Here is a 21,349-nt window from a genome sequence, read left to right on the forward strand (position 1 = left end):
AAGTAGAAGATAAATGTAAACCTGGCACAGAGCTGATTATCGCTTTTCAAAAGGCAGATTAAAGCTACCGGCAAGAGGATTAACAATAACAGGAAGGCAGCTGGAAGAAATCAAGGATCCAGTTTATCACATGCAGCAGCACATGTATTTTGTTACTTTTCCTCAGGCCAACCTCAGCAGGGGATGCAGTGCCTAAAATCTAGCACTTGATTGGCTAATTGGGGAACATGGCCCATAAGAGTTAATGGATTTTGCATAGTAACCACAGGGAGAATATAAAAAACATTTGTAACCACCTGAGAAAAATTTTCTCCTCCAGATAAACTCATACCCAAAAATCTGGTCTGTCAGCCTTTTTCTTGTTTTGTATGCTCTTGAACAAATACATTTTCAAATGTGGATGCCTGATTTTTGGCAACTTAATCCCTACTTCAGCTCCTAAATGAACCAAGCTTATTTGCTATTCTATGTTTTTTATCTCCTTTGTTGGAAATTAGTTATCATTTTTACCATCTGCTGTGTAAGGGCACCTAGTCTCACTATACAGGCAATAAAATACATTTGGTCCTGCTGTATTGCAGACCTCAGAACAGGAAGATGTGTTAAATCTTTTAAATGCTGAAGGAGAAATCTGTCTGTATATCACTGTGTAGATTGCCCAAAACAGTGGTCTCAGATTTTGCCAGATTAGTCTCTGATGTTTCCCTTAGATTTTCCTTCATTTACCTTCATCTCCTTGCTCAGTGTCATCTTGGTTGATCCTACCAATTTTCCAGCCTCCCCGTGATAGCTGTCATGCTTACCACAGAGAAATTAAACAACCATTGATTATTTGACCAGTTCTAAAGAAAGTGTTAATAGCGATGGACCTACCTGATCTCCCCAAATACAGCTCCTGCTCTTAGTGTAACCAGGACTTTTGTACCATCAGGGCCTCCAAGGACTTGAACTTCACCCTGTTTAATGATGTACATCTCTCTGCCAATCTCTCCCTGGGCACAAAAACACATAAAGATCACATGTTTTAGCAGGGCAGTGGTTTTTGTTAGAATAATCTGACAAACTATTCTTTAAGTATCTTTCCACTTTCTCATAAACAGGTTTACTGGCATAATGGAGAAATAAATGTTTGCACTACTTTTCCTAGCACCGATCACAAGCACAAGGACTGTCTTTGGCAGATCCGATTGTGATGTGGAACAATATTTGAACAGGAGTACGACCATCTAGGCCAGGCTGGAAAAAGGAGACTAGATAATAATCAGGATAGTAGCAGTCATTTCCATCAACTTTCATGTGATCACTGGATGGTTTAAGAGATTATTAATTTATTTATTATCCTTCACAGGATCTACTAGGATTCAAAGCATGACATCAGTGTATACAGTAAAAAGCAGGGAAACTGGAGTAATATAATGGGCTTCACACATGATTATAACAGTCCTCACAACATCTCAATAAGACAGGCAAATAAATATTTTTCTACACGTGCAGCTGGAATAACTGAGGCAAAGCAGCAATTTCATTTTAAAAGTGAAAAGGCAACAGCAACAAAGCCAGAACTGAAAACATAGGGCTTGCACTTCCTACCCCTTCACTTGTGCCTCCAAGCCTGCATGTCAGAGCCTCCTTGGTAAAGTACGATGAGGCCAACGTACAACCAAGGAGGAGGTAGTCCCAGCAGGGGTTTACTCCCTACTACCTGTTACAGCATTAATAGGATTACTGTGGTTGTTGGCCACATAGTAGATCTATACAAGTGAACAGCCTTTTAGCTCTGAATCAAGCTGGAATAAAATGATGCTTCCATTTCTTGTAATCCATCCTTTTGGAGAAGTGTTTGCACCTGACTGCAGGATCAAGACCTTGAATCTGTTACTGTCATTTATTACCAGTGTTGTGGCAGAGTCCCAGCCGCAGTCTAAGATCCTTTCATGCTGTGCATTGTACAAGCAAACGCACCAAACTACTCTTCCACCCTTCCTAGCCAACACTAATTCTGGGATTGGTCTTTGAAGGGACACAGCCGATCCTTCAGTGCATTCACAAATGTTTAACTTCCCACACTGTGGAGTCAGTGGGACTAGCTCAGCATTCAGGAAGAGGATCATATGCTTAACTCTTGGAGGGAGCAGGACCTTAGTGAAGATCCTGGACCAGAACTGCTAAAGACAAGTTATGGGGTTCTGATGGTCACTTCTGGGTGTGGCATGAACTGTGGGTCATAACAGGACAGTAATAGTACTGATACTTAACCCTCCCCCATGCTTTAATTACATCCGACACTGCCTGTATGTTTACATGCCTTTTGAAAAGAGACTTGGGTTCACTTGGTCAGAAGCTGAGCTATCTATGTGTGTTAATATCAGGCCATATTTGAGCCAAAATGCTGAGAGAAGGTAGATATCTTTGCTAAGGGACAGTGTAACAGCATTCAGCTGAAAGTCTGGAGATGGCTCAGAGCTGTGAGTAAAAGCAAGATCAGATCCTGCTGTAAGGAGCAGTATGGGATGCAGTGTATTGTCTCCATTCTTGGATAACTCCACTTAAGGGTTTCTGAATACACAAATGAAGCACATGCAAAGCATCATAGATTGAGACCTGCAGGTTAGGTTTGTATGTATATATGTATAAAAAAATTAAGCTTAGTCCATTTTAAATATTAAAACTTCATGATGTATCATTAGATAAGATGTATTTTCATTAAGTACTTTCCCATATTACTATAATTTTATGTTTGGTAATGTAAGTAATAAAATCCATATTGTCTTCTTGTAGGTTGAAACTTGAGAGCACGTTTGTTATTATTACACAGAGTACCTTAATTACTTTTATGCTATCTAATTCACTCAGGATTAATTGTATTTAAAGGACACTGTTGACTGATATCTGAACTCTTTTTCTAAAATACCTACTACAATTATTATTTGAAAGACACAACAATGCTCACCTTTTTGCAGACAAAGTCACCAGGTAAATACACAATGGATTTCAACCTTAGCAGCATGTCATATATCATCTGGGTATCGCACCCCTGTTAAAATAGTTAGAATTGATTGCTCTATTAATTCAGTAACACAAGTGATTATTAGTGCTTACGCTGGGCAGCAAAACCCAACAACACATGAACAATCCAGGGATTCGTAAGTGGAATGCAAACTCAAAACATCATAAGGATCAGCTTTTAGAGCAAAGAAAAGACTGAAAGACCTGCCATTTCAAAAGCTTAGAAAGTTCCCTTTAGGTTGAACATCACCTTTTTACGAAGTAAGCTTCTGTACCTCTAAATTTGGTGTGGAAGCTCTGTTAGTGCTACATTCACAGCTTTATGGGTGTCTCAAGTGATTTTTGTTTTTCCTGACCCAGGGGGAAAAAAAAAACCAAAACAACAGTTCATGTCAAATGTTGGTACGAACCTATGAATTCCATGTCTTCAGCAAATGCGACAGAAACCATGAAGGTATGTAATGTTTATAAGTTATATCATGTGATTTTTTTTGCAATTACTCTAACAAACAAATTAGTGGTAAGGTTACTGTGTGTCGAGAATACTTCTAAAAATGCAGTGTCTCCTTGGTTTTGTTGTGAAAAATCCAATGTTAAGTACCATATTTAAATTGCATCTCTGGAAAATTATCATGATAATGAAGAGAAAGCTCCCTTGCACAAAAAATTACTAAAAAGTAGCATTCACTACATTGAAGTTATGTTGCCAGTACACATACGTTAGTGATCTCTCAGGCAGTGCTATGTTGTATACAGCAAGGCAAGGTGAAATGTATTAAAAATTACATTCTTCTATGTCTACTCTTGACATTAGTTATACTCTGAAATCACTTAGAATCTGACCATAACATCAGCTTTAATATGTCAATACAACGGGACTGTGTCTTAATCTCACTTGCTTTTTTTTTTAATCTCTGCTTTGACACAAAAAAATTCAAAGGCAGGCACTTGGCTTTGTCCTGACATGTCTCCATTGGCTGAAATATTTCTTAGACCTATTTTGCCTTGCATATTAACAAATATGTTCTTAAGTGTTACAAGACACAAAACGAGGTTTCTGCCTCAGGAATACCACACATTTCTGCATTGTCCTGTAAAACTACTTGCTTTGAATAAGTCAACTTTATTGACAATGGCGAAGTTCACATCAATTGCAATGGCTAATTGCATTTTGGTTGGCATCTGCTCCAGTAATTCCGATTCATCTGTAAAAGAAAAAAAGAACAAATCCAAACTCTGTTAGCTAGAAAACAGAAAGGAAGAGTGAAAGAATGTCCATAAAAATGAGCATTGTACAGAAAAATAACTTAATGGAGCTATTTTAGCATTTATGAGCTCAGATGAGGGAGCTGCTAACATGCTTTTACTAAGACACATAAGATATTTAAGTTACATATCCTGTCTAAAGTTATATCCAGAACATTATATAGATTAATAGACTTTGTGAAATACTGTCATATTGCCTTGGAGTTTTTTTCTTTTCTAAAGTAGATTGAATACCCTCCTCACTTCTCACATGCAATTCAGAAAAGAAGAAATGTGAATTTCACCCTCTATCTGTATCTATACAACCACTCTCACCTGGAGTTGCTATGTAACTGGAAATGGAAAGCCTTACCCAGCATTCCCTGAGAATCCCATGTATATTCATACCAGGTTCGAACACGATTTTGGACCACTTTTGGAATAGAATAAGTGTTCATATAGGAGACAGTGTTGTCCATAGAGGAACGGTAGTAATTCTGTCCTGCTGTAGCTGCTCCAATTACATCTCTCATCTGCAAACATCAGTTGTTGTTACTACACATTTCAGCAAAAATAGTCTTGATTTGAATATCTTGTCAACAATGTATAAAAAGAATAAACCACTTGTTTGCAAAATCATTAATTATACATTCAGTTGCATGTTTTGAATAGGTGATTCATCTACCTTTTCAGAAGCATTACAGATTTAATTTAATTGTGTTGGAAAGTCTATATTTACGATTTTAAAGGAATCATTTGTGGGTTTTAGCTTATTCTTCTGTCTCATATTTCTGGACATGGATGAAAAATATAAATAATGCTTTCCTTAAAAATCCATAATAAAGCTACTCTGCCTTTAGTGTGCAATGCAAGTCAGAAGTGAAGCAAACTGGGCTAAATTTCTCTAATAACATCAACTGACACTACTAGAATTAAGATCCTGCCAGTGTTTAAATAGTTAAGTGAATCTAGATCAGTCCTAAAAATGCACTTTGGGCTGAAAGTTGTCCTTGAAGATTTTAGTGCAGGAACATCATTTAACAGTCCAATACAAATGTAATTTAGTTTTTAGAAAGTGGATGAGTTAATGTTAAAAGATATTCCTTCTTCAAAAGCATAACTATATAGACATGGTTTTAGTCTAATGGCTTCATGTTGCAGTGGCCAAGGATTAGTGTGCTGGTGGGCTGAATTTTGCTCTTTATTACAAAGATGCAATTGATTACAGTAGGAATAACTATTTTTGGGCAAGTGTGCTAAACCAGGAATAACTCAGTAATTTTAAGAGCTCCTTGTAAACAGGAATTATAACAAACTGCAATGAAGCTGTTTATGTGTTAAGATTTAAGGTTTGAGTCTGCAAATGGCTATACTGGTTACAAAACTAATCTGCAGAATCTTCTTGGGGAATGGTGCTTTCATTGACAGCTATATCAATTTAGGAAAAAATTATAAATATACAATCTTTGAAGTTTGTTCCAATATACTTGAATTCGGTAGTTTTCCAGAAGAAATATTTTATATGAACTGCTTTGTTTTATTTTTGGTAATTCTTGTTTGTGGATGAATTTTAAATCCTATAGGCAAGAGTCTGTTTTGTGATGATTATCTCTTTTTGCACTTCTAAACAGCAAGAGACATGCAATTTTTAACTGATTGAACTTTTCAAATCCTGTATTCAAAACAAAAATTAAATTTCAGGTTTATTTTTTCTTAATAATTCTTCCAATAACAGACATACAAATCAAAAGGTCTGGAACGATTTCTACAGGAATCCGAAAAGATGCAGTCTTAAATAGGAACCATGGCATTTGTTTTTCTGTAGGCAAGGTATGTTAAAACCTATGGCTCTAAAGCCCAAGTTTAGTAGTTACAAGCCAGAAATATTTCAGTTATATTCATTTGGAAATATAACTGATTTTCTGTGCTATGGGCTTTTTTTTTTGACTCCTGCCAAATGAGAACCAAGAGAAATAGAAAACAGTTAATTCGCAGGTTAACAGATAATATTGTAATTTATGGAAGAGAGCAGAATTCTAGTTTGACAAAAATCATGGGATTTCCATTAACAGCATTCTATTGACAGTAATATTGAGCATGACTTATTCAATAACTTGTACATATTAATATCATACCTACAATTATAAATTTTATATCAGATTTAACAGTATGGTGTGAATGTTAAGGAACTGTCTCCTTGGCTGTGAGGAATTAAAAAAGAATTATACATAGTTTCAAGAATCATCCATGTCCTGTAGAGTCTTGGCTTTAAATCAACTTTTTGCAAAAGGGCTACAAAACTGGGAACTGATTAAACACACGTATTTGTCAGAAGAATAAGTATGGATGATAGTTAGAGGGACATTCAGATGGAAGCTAAACTTTTTCCCAGAGCTAAACTTCATTAAATTGAATATATTATCACTACATTACAGTAATTTGAATGTATCTAGTTATTGATTTCTTGATGTACCTGACCAATTAAGCTGGAGAAGACAAAGACACCCAAGAAAAAATTCAGCAGTTGAAAAACTATCTCAAACAGGGTTTGTGGTTCTGGAAGGCCACCGATGGTGATTAAAGTACGAACCGCCCAGTAGTAACACCTCAGATACCTGTGGATACAGACAGCATTTTTGTTATTGACTACAGATACTTACGTGGTTGAAGTTAAGCATATACCTTCCTGAGCTGGGCCTTTCAGTGATGCCTTTCAGTCCAAAAGACCTTCAGCATTTTTTATAAAGGGTTATGATTTTACAAATGATGCAGTTATATAAATCATATTGAGTTGAATGTTCTCACTGGCAGCAAAGTAAGAATATATGGGAAATGCAGCAGTTATTTACTGTTCTCCAGTAACTCTATGCAGCATTACAGAAGACTTCTGTAATAAATTGCCAAGGTGGCCATTACAGCATTAGAACGCTACCAGTGAAGATGCCGTGACATTAAAAGCACTGTAAAAGTGTTAGAGACTTCCCAGAGTTTATCTGTGGCATACCAGATGCACACACATCTGAAGGTCTCTTCCATGGCTTCGCTTGATGACACCAGTGTGAAGCCTTATGGTGGGCACGAAATGCAGTGTTGTCCTTCTCGTGCCCATTCATTTTCCTACCCCTTTAACCATGTTGGTCTTCCTTCTGCTCTGGTACTGAGCATCCTTCATTGGCTCTGCCTCCTGGGTTTTGAGGGAACTGGGACTGTTTAGCTTAGAGAATAGGAGGCTGAGGGGAGACCTTATCACTCTCTACAACTACCTGAAAGGAGGTTGTAGTGAGGTGGGTGTTGGTCTCTTCTCCCAAGTAGTTAGTGATAGGACGAGAGGAAATGAGCTAAAGCTGCACCAGGGGAGGTTTAGGTTGGAAATTAGGAAAAATTTCTTTACGGAAAGGGTGGTCAAGAATTGGAAGCGGCTTCCCAGAGAGGTGGTGGAGTCCCCATCCCTGGAAGTGTTCAAAAAACGGGTAGATGTGGCACTTTGGGACATGGTTTAGTCTTGTCTACCCTTGATTGGTTTAGTGTGGACTTGGTAGTGTAGGTTAATGGTTGGACTGGATGATCTTAAAGGTCTTTTCCAACCTAAACGGTTCTATGATTCTATGATTCTATGTCAAACGGAAGTTACATGTTTCCACAATCTGAATGTTAATCCAGCTTCTCCAAGCCACTTCACTTATTCAGCACAGAAAGGTTGACTCCTGCATTAACTTCTCCTAGTGGCTGGCCTCCATTATCCCTTCTATCACCTTAACAAGCACTTTCTTGCCTTCTTCACTACTTTCCCTCATGCCTGGGAAGAGCTGTCCATCAAAGGCTACAAAACCACAACGTTAACACCCTTGAAGACTTTTCTCAGAACTCTTTATCTAGAAGCCAAATATAGCAGTGTGCAATGGTCAGTCACTAAGACTCTGCTTCAACATATGGCTTATATTGACTTCTTCCCTGTATCCATCTGCGGTCTCTTACTTCTCATACCTGAATCATGAGTTCTTTGGCCAAAGGCTTTTTGTTCTTTTTGTACAACCCTCTTTGTACAGAAGCCTTGAGCCCATTGCATTCAAGTGTATTTCTATTAGTATGGTAACACAAGTTTATGAAAACAACAAATGACCTAGACAGAAATATTTTTTTTTATTTTTTGAGGATAGTCTTTTATGTATATATATGAAGCGCCTTGATGTCTCTAAGCTTCTGTTTTAAATTTTGTTCTAGAACATGGCACCTCTATTAACACAGCATCCCCCATACTGTGCAGCTGGGATTAATTAGTTCAAGTAATTGTCATGAATATGCTATCATTCCCTTCTTTTCTGAGCTAACAAGTAATTGGTTTAGGAATATTTTTAAAAGCCCCCTATTAGTTAGAATTTGACTTCATAAGTCTCTGTACGATCAGGCTTCAGCTTTGCTAATGATGAGGAGTGGAAGTTTCTTTTCCTTAATTGTACAGTGAGATTTTCTATTATTTCATCTATGACTATTGCTTCTGAAGCAATGCAGATTCCTTCTATTTATTGAATTTTATTGAGTTTGAAATTAAAAAAAAAAACCACAGAAGAAATAATTTTGGAGATGTTTGTTTTGAAATAGTCTTGCATGCATCTTCTCGTGCCTACCCTGAATCTGAGGCCACCTGATCTGCTTGCAGACTTCAGATGTACATTTTAATTTGGTGTTCTCCACTTTTAAACTCCTCTCTTATTAAGATATGAATTCCACTCCTATTAATAAGTACTGTCCATGTAACAATACAATTGGAGGGTCAGTTTTGTGCAAATATGAGAAAATAAACTCACAGTAACAACCAATTCCAATGAGGGTTTTTATTTAATCACTCAAAAGTGTTTCCAAGTCTTTCACCTAAAATGTCAGGCTTTACCAAGCAATTGATTTTTGGTTTTCATTACAAAGTCACTTTTTTCTTGGTTGCAGATAAATGAAATGCAGTAACAATGATGATTTTACCATAGTTTTCTAGTTTTAGATTTTAACAGCTGGAGCTGTCTCTTTTCATTCAGAGTCCTTAAGTCTAAAAATTCATGGCATATCTGCCATCATATCATTTTCCTTTGTTAGGGGTGCAAAATGAACAGCTGGATTACACCACTGTAATATTTTCACTTGGGTTCAAAAAAAATCATCACCTATGCATGCTTCCAGCAAAGTATGCATAAGTGGCAACTTTCTTTTAAACTTTTGTAGCATATATAAATAGTAAGAAAAGGCCTTAGATCTGTTTTGGAAGAATTGCAGATTAAAGCATAAAATGATGTCTCTAGCTTGTCTGAGGGGAATTATCATATAAAGCATATTAATATCATATTCATTTGCCATAACTGAGAATGCTGTAGTGCTTGAAATATGTTTAATTTATGAATATAAAAGTAAAGAAATTAACATTACTTCTGTGCTAGTTACTACAGGGAGTGAAGGTAATTAACCAAGTCCCTCTCCCCCAATGGCCTTGAATGCCAAGCTTGCTAAGTCCACCATGATAGACAATATAATCCTCATTCTGGGAATGTCTACAAAGAATGAAAGCAGCTCCTCAAAGGAATTTAGGGGTCACATTCTTCTTTGCATTGTTGCATATCCAAAATGTAAGAGATTTTTTTCAGATCTGCCCACCCCTTTCTGAAGATGTAGTTAATACAGTATATTCTTCTGTAATTTTACTTCAAAAGAAACTTTCTACTGGCAAAGTCACATGATATTCACTATCTTTTAAGCACAGGTTTTATATTTTCTCCATTTACGCATTTTATTGTTTTAATTTTAATCTGAAATGAAAGTTACACAGTTGAAATATAAAGCGGCTTTTTTTCCCTAAGAAGGGGAGAAATGGGATTGTAAATCTTGTTTACGGAAAGCCAGAAAAAACAGACTCCTATTTCAACAGTATTAGCAGCTCTGCTTCCTACTAACTAGTGTCTGGAAACCACCATTGCTCACCATATGGCTTACTAGCCTGCTATAACATTACTGTTGAAGCAAACAACGTGAGATGAGAAAGGGATTTTCCCTCTACACAACATAGAGGGTATGTTTATCCTTCAGGCAATCAAACTACTAGATTTTTCCCTAAAATAAGTCCTAGGTGTGAAAACATTCAGAAACACTGCAAATAAGATACCTTGTAATATTATGCCAATAGAAATATCTTTTTCATAAAAGTCCATTTCAAGTAATATGTAGGTATTCAAGTAATATGTAAGTATTCAAGTAATATTCAAGTATACGCTAAACTTCTTACATGGTTTTGGTTAATACAGGTAAATCAAATCTTAAGCAGAGTAAAGAAGTGGCCTTTATAAACTCATACTCTAATGACCTCCTTCTTAGTACCTCTTTTTCTTGAGTGACTTATTCATCAGGTGGCTGTGGGTATGATGATCAGGCAGGATTGTGTAAACTACAAAGCTTTCATCTAAAAAGTATGGCTGCAAGTATCAGGTCTGAAAGCATTAGGTCTGACATACTTGAGTTGGGCTGTGCATTCACAGATTGTCCGGAGGCACAAAACTGCCTCCGTATAGCAAGCACTGTTAGTGGACGCATCAGACCTGTTGCAAGTGCAATGTATAGCTGATATCCGCAAGAAACCTTTTAAGATATGCCAGTCTTACTGCATATGGGGCAATGCATACCAAAGAAGTAGAGTTGTTCTAGACACGTACAGTGACCATTTTCTGGGACTTCCAGATATCTGCTAAGTCCGTGCCCAGAGCAGGAAGGCAGCAAGCTATACAGAAACATCATCAGGATGCAAATAGATGTCTTGATTAATAAATATGCTGGAGAATTTTGCAAACTACGTGTGGATGACTTGCAAAACAGCACACCATGAACAAAGTGGAATAATTTGTTTTGCCTAAATTCAATGCTGACCTGGGGGGTTTGCATGGGAATTTCAGCTTCCTAGTTTTAGTTTCCTCTATGGACAGTGATGAGAGACAGATACTTCCATGGGACAATTCAGAAAAATGACATCATGTTCCTGCCTTGAATCCCTTTCTAGAGGATTTGTCCATTTTCCTGAGGAATTAAGGAGATTGATCTCTTACTTAAGTAGTTAAGTTAGATTGTAAATAAACACATAGAGTTCAAATTGTTCGCTTAGCTATAATTAAGAGACCTTTTCAGTATCCTGCTGCTGTGGTTACATAGGCTCTACACTACAGTGTTGCATGAGGGATGCTATCCTTCTGCATTAGGAGAGACTGAGGTCTGTGCCTAATTATACGAAGCTCATGAGCGCAGTTTTAATGCTGGGAGCATTTTGTGTGGCTGATTTGGGTGCATTGCAGGGGGTTAAGGTTGACTGCCTTTTGCACCTCAGGTCAAAGGCCTTGATTGAAGGCTGCCATGCAAAAGACCTCAAATCTTCTTGGACTGGCACTAACACTTTAGAGTCTGGACACGAGCTGGAAAAGAATACAGCTAGCAGAAATTTGCAAAAAGAGCTACTTTGGTAATTTTGCTTGTGGTTTGAGTGCTGTGTAGAGCTGTTAGTTATAAATTGAAGTTCACCAGTTAGTATGCCTGCTCAGAAACATATATATAATCAAATCGATAAGGGAAACTGTTGTCTGTGTATTCTTTTCAGCCTGGAAAGGAAAAAAACCAAGTTCCTAGAAGTGTTGACGTTTTTAAGAACTGATTTTGGCCATAACTAGCAACATTTTATGGACACAGCAGGGATTCTACATAAAAAATTCATGCCACTAAATCAGTGCCAGATCATTTGCTTTGGGTTGCTGTAATCTGAGCCCACTAGTACTTTGATTTATTTGTCAAACTGCTTGCTGTCATTTTTTTTTTAATTAGCTAAGAAGCTACATTTGTCTTATCTTCTTTCTGAATGTGTTCCCATTCTATGTGAGACCAATGGCATATTTGGCTTCAAATATTGGCAACTCTCACTGCTGTGTGAAAGGAAATTACATCTGCACTGTTGTGCTATACTGCAGTTCTGGTCACTCTTACTGACAGATTTTTTTCCTGGATTGTTCTTAATTCCTGCTTTCCAGAGAAATGAATATACCTAGAAGTATCTTGTCTGATATGTTTAAATTTACATTGCATCTGCAATAATACCTAATGTTCACACAATGCCTCTCTGTCAAAAAATCCCAAATATTTGACAATCAGATAATACATCATGCCTGATTCTCTAAGGCAATGACTATCCCATACAGAAGGCATTTGCTGTTAGTGGGGTAGCAAGCTATACTTCATGAAATGCAGCTCAACATGGGTTACTCTTTGGGGTTCCATGTACAAGAGACCATATAATCCAGTATGGGTTAGATACAGGCAAAAGAACAAACTCATACAATCACCAACCAATGTCAAGATGAGGTAGATTAATGGCTTAATGAGGCTTACACGGATGTATTCTAATATGCATTTTATTTCAGCATCTCAGTTTAATGCAGACCTTGACTTATCAGTTTATTATTGTTTGTAAAAAAATTTGCCCTAAATCCCATGTGATTTCAGTGTGTCATCATTTGAGAAGTGTTTTTGTCTCCTCATGGAAAAGGTATCACAAAATATTAAAAAACCTGCCCATTGCCTCTGGGCAGAACTGCATTGTCTGTGATCAAGCTAGCAAATAATTTCTACCAATTGTTTCCCTGAGTGAAATGTAAAATATTCTTGCCTGTGAAAAAAGGGAAGACTTTCTTGCCTGTTCTCTAGGCTGTTCTGAAGAAACATTATAAACTTGAAGACTGAGAAAGTGCTCTACTTTCAGAGTTTTCAAGTTGCTCAGTCTTAGTTACCTTATTTTTTAATTATGAGGCAAGTATTCCCAAGAATGACATTAACAAAAATAGCTATAAATGGAAATTTGTTCTGCATTTTTCTTGTCAGATTTCTGGAAGCCTTGATCCTGTGAATAAATACCTGTGTATAACTTCACTTACATAAGTGGTCCCACTGAGCTACATGAGCCTGCCTGCATGTGTCTGACTGCAGTACTCAAGCTGTGTATTTTAGTGGTGTGTGGAAATTTCAGCATGTCGGGGTTTTTTTGAGAGAACTGGAATTATAAAAAAACAAGGCTGCTTTACAGAAAGTGTGTTTTACTCTGAAAGGCTATTTTCTTACCCTTCAAGATAGTGACTTCACACCAAACTCGTGAAGTCTGACAAAATTACAAGCAAGAGGAGCATGTCTGTAAGAGAAACGCGAAAAGTTGTTTAAAGGGTGATTTATGACAGCAGTAGTATATTATATGTGGGTTTGCAAATAATGTAATTAATGAACAAATTGAGCTTCTGTGGCTTTAACTATATTATGGCCTTTGAAAGAAATGAATGTTCATACATCTGAACCTACTAGCTATGCTTTTATATAATTACCCACAAAATATATTATGACTTTGCTATTTCTTCTTGCTTCCTCTCCATCATCTTAATGAATGTCCCTTACTTAGCACCCAGCCTATTACTGTCACAAAGATTTTGTGGAAAAGTGTGCCAATATCCAGTCCTTCCCACTGGAGACACTCTGCCACATGTTTAAGCATGACCTTCCTAAAAGATCAGAGAAAATGGGTGGAATTTTTTTCAGACCAGTCACCATGGTGTTTAGAGGGACTAAAATGTTGCATTTTAATGACACAGTACTGTGTGGCAGAAAAAAAATCAGTGCCTCCGATTCCTTTGAGGGATGTTCTGCAATCCTTCTAACAGTTCCCATGTGCATATGCAATCAACAAATTTAATTTATGGCCCTTGTTGCTTTATAAATGTTTAATTAAGTTAGTGCTTAGCACTGACTCATAAACCTGTAAAAGCTGAAAGTGGTAAACTGATTATTCACTGCACCTGCCCTCTGAATATGTGTTAGTACTGAAAGCTGCTAATCAGCAGTCATGGTGCTAAGAGTTTGCTATCCGAGCACTTGTAAAGTAAGGGCATACCCTGCAAGCAAAGGCATAGAAAAAGGAGGCGGATGCAGTAAGGAACAAAACCAACAAAAATCTTTTGCAAGAGAAAAGTACTTACATGTTTCCTTTGCCATCATACACCCATCTAGTGCTGCCAAGTCCTTCATAGTCTGAAGCCCAATAATACAGGCATGCATTAATGTGCAAGATAAACAGCAAGTATCCAGTTGTTCGAATGACCCTATAAAAGTCAACAGATTGCTGTAAAACAACTTACATTTTTCTTTCCTTTTAATATGGAACCCTTTGCTTTTTTGGATCAACAATGTTTATATTAAGCATCCACTAAGTAGTTCCCCACCTGTATTGACTCTGTGAAAAAAATAGCTGGCAGTTACCTGTCTCTCACATTTGTCCAAGGGCAAATAAATATCTTTGCTAGAATATTTGACACAGGGTAATTTTAAAATTATTGTTCCCTGAGGACTTTATAAACCACTTCTTTAATTGGATATGAATATTTACAGAAATTTGAAGCTATATTAATGAGGCTAGAGGGTTAATGTGTTTGCCAAACTCTGTTCAAGATAGGCTCTAAACTTGTGAACCGAAGCCAAGAAATGTCTGAGGTCAGAAATGAACTGCTTTACAAAAGCTGTGCTAGGAAGTCTGCAGTAGATCTACTAAATAGTATGATCTAGTGGCTACAGTAGAAGTTATATCATTCCTAATCCCCATTCTTATGCTTATGGCCAGTGCTATGAAGAACACCAATGATGAACTACTTAAGCACCAAGCAGCTTTCTGTGTAATACAACAATGATCTCATTGTATATCCTCTGTTCAGTGCATGGGGATCAAAAGAAAGATCTTCTGGATTTAGCTCTCCATTCAAGTATTCATACAGGCTAGGGATAAATAAGCAGGAAAAGTACAGGACTTGCCTGAACACAGGGAGGCTGGTACATAATGAGTATATCTGCTACAGCAAGAATTCATCGCAGTTTACAGACCATAGTAACTGAGTGCATGGTTTAATGAAAATTTAATAAGTTGTAAATAAGTTAGGTCTATAAACTAAGTTAATGGGAGATAATATCTCTGTGGTTGCTTCTGTGTTGTGCACTTCTTTGGTGGTTCTTGATGTGCCATTGCCTGCCCTCTTTTGCCTTTCCATGCCACTGAGCAATCTCCCTATTTCTTCTTCTTTAGGATGTTGACAAATGAATGCCACTTCTCTGTGTAAATGTTGGTGTGCTTCCAGAACAGCTCTGTTTAGGGTTGCAAGCTATTGAGAACAGCAGACAGCTGATGTGATCTAGTAATACTGCAATATTGACCACACTGGGTCTTGTGCACAAGTTTGAATCCATGCAGGTTGACTCCTGAGGTCTGAGTAAAGGTTCTGGAAACCTTTGCTACAATATATATTATATTTTTCAAGGCACATGTTGAATCTACCACAATGGGTAGATAAGATGTAGTAACTTTTTCTAGCTCTATTCCTACAAACTCAGACTAATGAGTTTGAGAAGAGAATCCACCCAGACGCATACACTTGCTGTGTAGAAGCTTAGTTTGACATTATTCAGTTAATTGGTGCCTTATCACTCAAATGGTGACCATACCAGGATCTCAGATCAAAACATTGTTACAGTCAAATAAAATACTGTAGTTTACACAAACATCCCATCTTTTTGGTATTTTTTATTTCCTATTTGTACTCTTCTTCTGTATAATGACCTCTCTTCTCCATTTGGCCTTTTTCTTTCCTGCCCCTAATGCCTTCTGGTAAGCCAATTGAAAGATCTCCGCCATATAAATGTTTTTACCAATGAGCACCTCAAAGACTGAGAATCAGTGTTTTCTGAAGTGTGTTTTAAAGCATTGTATCAGGGCATGGCATGACATTTTTAATAGGTGCAAATACAAAATACAACATTTTGATAGCACAGTATGCAGGCGTTTTTTTTCTACCAGAAACCTTAGCAATGCATTGATGGGAAAGCTTATAGATAATAAAGCATCAATACTGTTAACCCTATATATGCTGAGCAATATTGAAGTCCACGTGCTCTACCATTGTTGTTCTGTACATCTTCAGCAGGATTTAAAATTGCATTTTAGTTATGAAGAGTGCTCTATTTCACACATTGTAGGTTTCTGGCCTCTTAAGAGTGTGAGGTAGAAAATGGATTCAATTTGTAATATTTACATTCTGCAGTTTACATTCTGCAAGTGATTTAATATTGGAAAATGTAAGTGCACCTGTGACCAGGAAGCAAAGACACAAGTGGCAACACAGAGATGTGGCACTCAACCAATACCATGCTACAAAACTGTCTAAACTAACAAGGTAGAACAGCTTTGCAGAGTAACTGTCTCTGTCTTTCCAGCTACCTCATACATTGTACAGGACCAGTGAGATCTTGCCGGGTGTGTCTTAGCATTTCTAAATGAGCACCTGCTCTGTTTTTTGACACACAAATCAATATCTTGTCCTTCAAAGTTAGAGTAACTTGAAGATATACACTGATATAAATTCTGAAATTGCCCTTTAAACAACCATTTCCCATTCTGTACTTTTATATAGTGTGAAACACTGTCCCTTGCAAAACTGCCTACTTGGGTGAAAATGAGTTTGATAATTTGTTCCCATTTCCTTGAAAGCCATATACACACAACATTATGTTACATGCAAGCTAATCACTTGATTCAAACCCATCTATATTAAAAATCCATATCTCCCAGTACTCATTGCAAATATTATAGGAGATACAGAAAAGTCATTGAATTATGACTCCAAAGCAAAGAAAGTAATATGGAAATTAATTAAGTAATTAAATAATTAAAATTCACAACATTAGAAATAGTTAAAAAATATAAGCAAGAGAGATGAAAACTCATTCTTTTTAATGAAATTAGAAATTGGTGAAAATAAGGAGGCAGTGATTCAAAAAATGAAAAACAATTTCTTCATCTTGTGGAAATTCAGACAAGCATTCTCTTGTACCAACAAGAATTAAAAAAAAAAAAAAATTAAAAAAACCCCACCCAAACCACAAAAGACTCTTCAATAAGTGAAAGGAGAGGGCAACATAAGAATAAGCTTTGTGGAGGTCAGCATCTCAAAAACACTTTAGCAGAACTTTCAAACTTCTAAGTTTTTTCTACTTTGCAGGTACATGAAAATATGAAATAGATGATGTTTCAAACTCCTTTTTGAATTACCTAGTTTCTAAATCTCATAAAATATCTCAATTGGAATGTATAAATACCAAGCCTACCAAGGCTGCCCAGAGAGGTGGTGGAGTCACCATCCCTGGAGGCGTTTAAAAAACGGGTAGATGTGGCACTTCGGGATATGGTTTAGTCTGGTCTACCCTTGATTAGTCTAGAGTGGGCTTGGTAGTGTAGGTTAATGGTTGGACTGGATGATCTTAAAGGTCTTTTCCAACCTAGATGATTCTATGATTCTATGATTCTATGATTTAAGTGCAATTATCTCTAAAATAGAGTAAGAAGGTAAACAAAAGGTTCTTATTTCTGCTGCAGCAACACACAGCAACAATACATGCCCCAAAACTGGGACAGGGAAAAAAAAAATCTGTTGGTGTAGGAATTGCACAGGATAAACTACATCTGATGACACTCACAGTAGATGAGAATGATGGTGACACAGTAGATGGATTCATTGGGTCTTAGCAGCATCACTGACTGCTGAGGGGCCTGTGAAACTTGCTATGCCCATGTCCACGGACTGCTTGAGTTGGTTCCAGTATTATTCTAGTCAATGCAGAGGGTGAAAACATAGTGCAGCGGACAACAGTTATAATCACTATTTGAGATCTGTGCTGAGTTGATTCTCATTCCAAGTTTAGTCAATGCAGTGGAGGATCAAGGTTCTGTATATGCCAGGTTCATGGTGAGAGCTTATTTGAAGAAAAATCTTGACTCAGGCTCAAGCTCATGACTCTTACTAAGTACAAATAAACAGCTACTGAGGATTTGGCACTGTTATTAGCAACCTAAAGAAACTATTCTTTAGCTCTTTCACTAAAGAAACTTCTGACAATTCTGATCAGTTAAATTTTGTCAGGAGCCTCAGTTTGGTGAACATTTTGCCTGAACCAGGCCAGCTGAACTGAGATAGATTTCATATGTGAGTGAAGTTTTACATTTATTATTTTAATGATTACAATAAAGACAGATATTTTAAAAAATCTTAAATTGAACAGTTAAAGATGTATCATTTTCCATCCAGTGCTTCACTGACAAGTCATGAAATCAAATGAAATGGATTCCGTGCCAAGCTTTGCATGCTACGAGAGTTTAATAAGCACATACCTGTAGATGTATGCTTTGTCCAGGATAGCTTCCAAGCGATCATTAAACTCAAAGAATGTGTTATGCTGAATGGAAAACAAATGAAAGTAATCCAATCACTGTTCGTCAGCACACATCTTTTTCTAATAGTACAGATATTAGTTCATATACATATCTTGAAAATAATGGATTTTTCGATAGTCTGACTTTCTTTAAACATTTAACTAAAAGGTGAACTGCAAAGCAAAGATGAAAATTGAGTTAAATGTTGTGTTGGCTGTTGAGTGTCCCATTAATCTGATTATAGAAATAACCTTGCTGTTTAGGTCAGACTGCTGCAGATGAATGACTTCTACTTCGTCAAATATATATAATTGCTTGGGCAACTTTATCAGAGAGAATTACATACATAAAAATCCTTTTTTACTGTCTGAAAATCCAGTAATTCTCAGTAAGTGATCGCATGTATCAACAACTACATACTAGACGACACCATGTAGTAACAATTGCTGCTGTATCGAATTCCTCTTGTTAATTATTTGTAGTTTAACTTTAGTGATAGCCCTTAATAGTCACATGTAGCTTTTTTCTTTGTTTCTATTCAGTACATGTCTGTTTGCCTAATATGAGGTACTGATTAACTTTTCATTCTTTCATATTGTTTTGGATCTGATTTATGGAATTTTGAAGTTTTCTTGAAAACTGAAGGGAAGAGCACCTTCATTTTATTCTCAGAGTTCTTGTTCCTCCTCCAACTTTAAATGAAAACCAATTCTTTGTCAACATATTCCCTGTGTGAAGGGGAATATATTTAGCCACAGAATGGCCTTCTAGGTACAATGAAATGCAGGGAGAGGGCTGTTGTCTATTCCCTTCTTAGCCCCTTCATTGCACAACTCCAGATGTCTTTGGACTCGATAACAAAAGTGGGTTTATGATTGCTAAATACTCTGTGTACACTTTATGTTGTCCTTAAAGTTCCCTCCCTTGCTTTTAAGCACCTGACATTACTAACAGAAGGGGAAAATACATTGGCATTAATTAGTGATCTTAAATTAATTTTTTTTGGTCTTTGAAAACTAAACAGGTAATTTAAGATTAATCTAATTTAAGTAATGGAAACAAACCAGCCTTAATCACAAAACACCTTTTCAAAGCAGGAAATAATAAAGTCAGAAGAAAAGTAAGAGAATAAGGGCTTCATTTGGCTAGATTATATCTTGTATTTTTTGTTGAGTTTTTTTATTGATGTTGTAGCTTATCCTGAAGACATTTTCCAATTTCTAAATTTCATATTCCTAAATATTATAAACAACTTTCCATTGGATTGTAAAAACATTTATGTGTGGTTAGCCATCCATCACTAACACAGATCTTACCTTTAGCATCCGATTTGCTCTAAATGCTGGGTTAAATCCAAAGAAGAAGTATAAAACTTCAAACGGCAATACTGATATCACATCAAGCTGTTGAAGAGCAGAGAGGTCAATTTAAACTTCACAATAATCATAATGCATTTACTTGCTGTCAAAAACCTACTTAGATTGAACCATGATTGAGTATAATATTTGAACAGTCAGCATGCTAAGGCCATAACTTCTGAAGTACTGGCAGGCAAGATTATCTCTTTGAAAACACCAACAGCTTTGCTCTACCCTGCTCCTAAGTCCCCCCTGCCTGAGTTTTTCATCTATTTCATGGGGATTATTAACAGTATCTCAGATATTTGATTACTAATACATTCTGTTATTTCAACTATAGTTCTGACAAGACTAAAATGGTAGGCATGTGGCTGGTGAGTGGAGGTGGGGAGAGCACTCCACAAGCACTTAGTAGTCCTATGGCTTTTAAAACCAGGCTGCCTAAAACAATCTGAGGGAACACGGTGAATTTGACTCCTTGCTTGCAATCTGCAGAAACCATGTGTTCCAAACAACAGATCCATCATAGGATCATAACTTTGGATTTTTTTTTAAATAGATATTTTCTTTTGTTATATTTGGATGCTTCTCCTTCCCACATTGCTAAGATTTTCAACATCTCCCTGCAGTACATCAACTGTGTGATTACTCTCCTTATCTACCTCCTTTATTCTTTCCAGGAATTCTGTGGAGAGAAGGAAAGCTGTGGCAAACTTGGCTTTGCCTTTTTAAAGATCCTGTGATGCTTTGCTCTGTTGCTGCTATCATTTGGGAACAAAAGAGGGATGTGGAACTGTAGGCTTCATGTCACTGTAATCAGAAATGCCTTTGCCCTGAGAGACGTAACTTGTGTTGGCAGCAACTAGCCTGCAGCACTGACCTTTTATTCCATGCAAGTAAGATGCGTTAATACCTGAACTCCCTGAAGAAAGCAAACCAAACAAAAAAATTGATTGAGGACAAACAGCCTTTTATGGCCTCTCTCCCTCTCTCAGACACATATCTAAGAGGAGGCAAAATTTAGTCAGAAGTGCTTTAATATCAGTAACTGTCAGTTAGTACTTAATCATATGACAAATTCCCAGATTATATCTATATCTTGCATGTGGTGACAACACCCAACTCTCATTAGTTTCTACAGAAATCAAGAGCACTAAACATACTGCAGGTGTGAACTTAAAATAAAACCATAGATATCCACAAAGTTCTCTTGTTGTAAGTTTGACTCTGTCCTACTCACTTGCTTATACAGTGTATATCCTGCACTTTTGGATAGCTTAACCTCAAGTATATAAGTAGTGATAACACAGTCATTGAGCCAAATTTAACTCTGAAACAAGGCAGGTGCAAAAATATTTACAGAAGAGGAGGGAGCAATAACTGAGATTTCAGAGATGCAGGCTCAGTGTTGCAGAGCTGTATGTGTATCAGGAATTCAATAGAC

At 36.9% G+C, this 21,349-nt stretch overlaps 2 protein-coding genes across 2 annotated transcripts in view; one reads left to right on the forward strand and one right to left on the reverse strand.

Annotated features, from left to right (window-relative positions):
- The window catches only part of CPNE3 (copine 3), a 112,322-nt gene that overhangs the window by 46,312 nt on the left and 44,661 nt on the right, over positions 1-21,349 (forward strand). The gene's annotated exons all lie outside the window — the stretch shown is intronic.
- The window catches only part of CNGB3 (cyclic nucleotide gated channel subunit beta 3), a 72,017-nt gene that overhangs the window by 8,975 nt on the left and 41,693 nt on the right, over positions 1-21,349 (reverse strand). The window contains exons 8-15 of the mRNA XM_075705895.1: positions 19,864-19,950; positions 18,506-18,570; positions 14,277-14,399; positions 6,725-6,866; positions 4,625-4,784; positions 4,114-4,211; positions 2,951-3,034; positions 874-992 (exon numbers count right to left, since the gene is read on the reverse strand). Of these exons, the coding sequence (XP_075562010.1) occupies positions 874-992; positions 2,951-3,034; positions 4,114-4,211; positions 4,625-4,784; positions 6,725-6,866; positions 14,277-14,399; positions 18,506-18,570; positions 19,864-19,950 (878 nt within the window). The remainder of the gene's footprint in view (positions 1-873; positions 993-2,950; positions 3,035-4,113; positions 4,212-4,624; positions 4,785-6,724; positions 6,867-14,276; positions 14,400-18,505; positions 18,571-19,863; positions 19,951-21,349) is intronic.

The sequence above is a fragment of the Pelecanus crispus genome, chromosome 2 (assembly GCF_030463565.1).
Source record: "Pelecanus crispus isolate bPelCri1 chromosome 2, bPelCri1.pri, whole genome shotgun sequence".
Classification (NCBI taxonomy): Eukaryota; Metazoa; Chordata; class Aves; order Pelecaniformes; family Pelecanidae; genus Pelecanus; species Pelecanus crispus.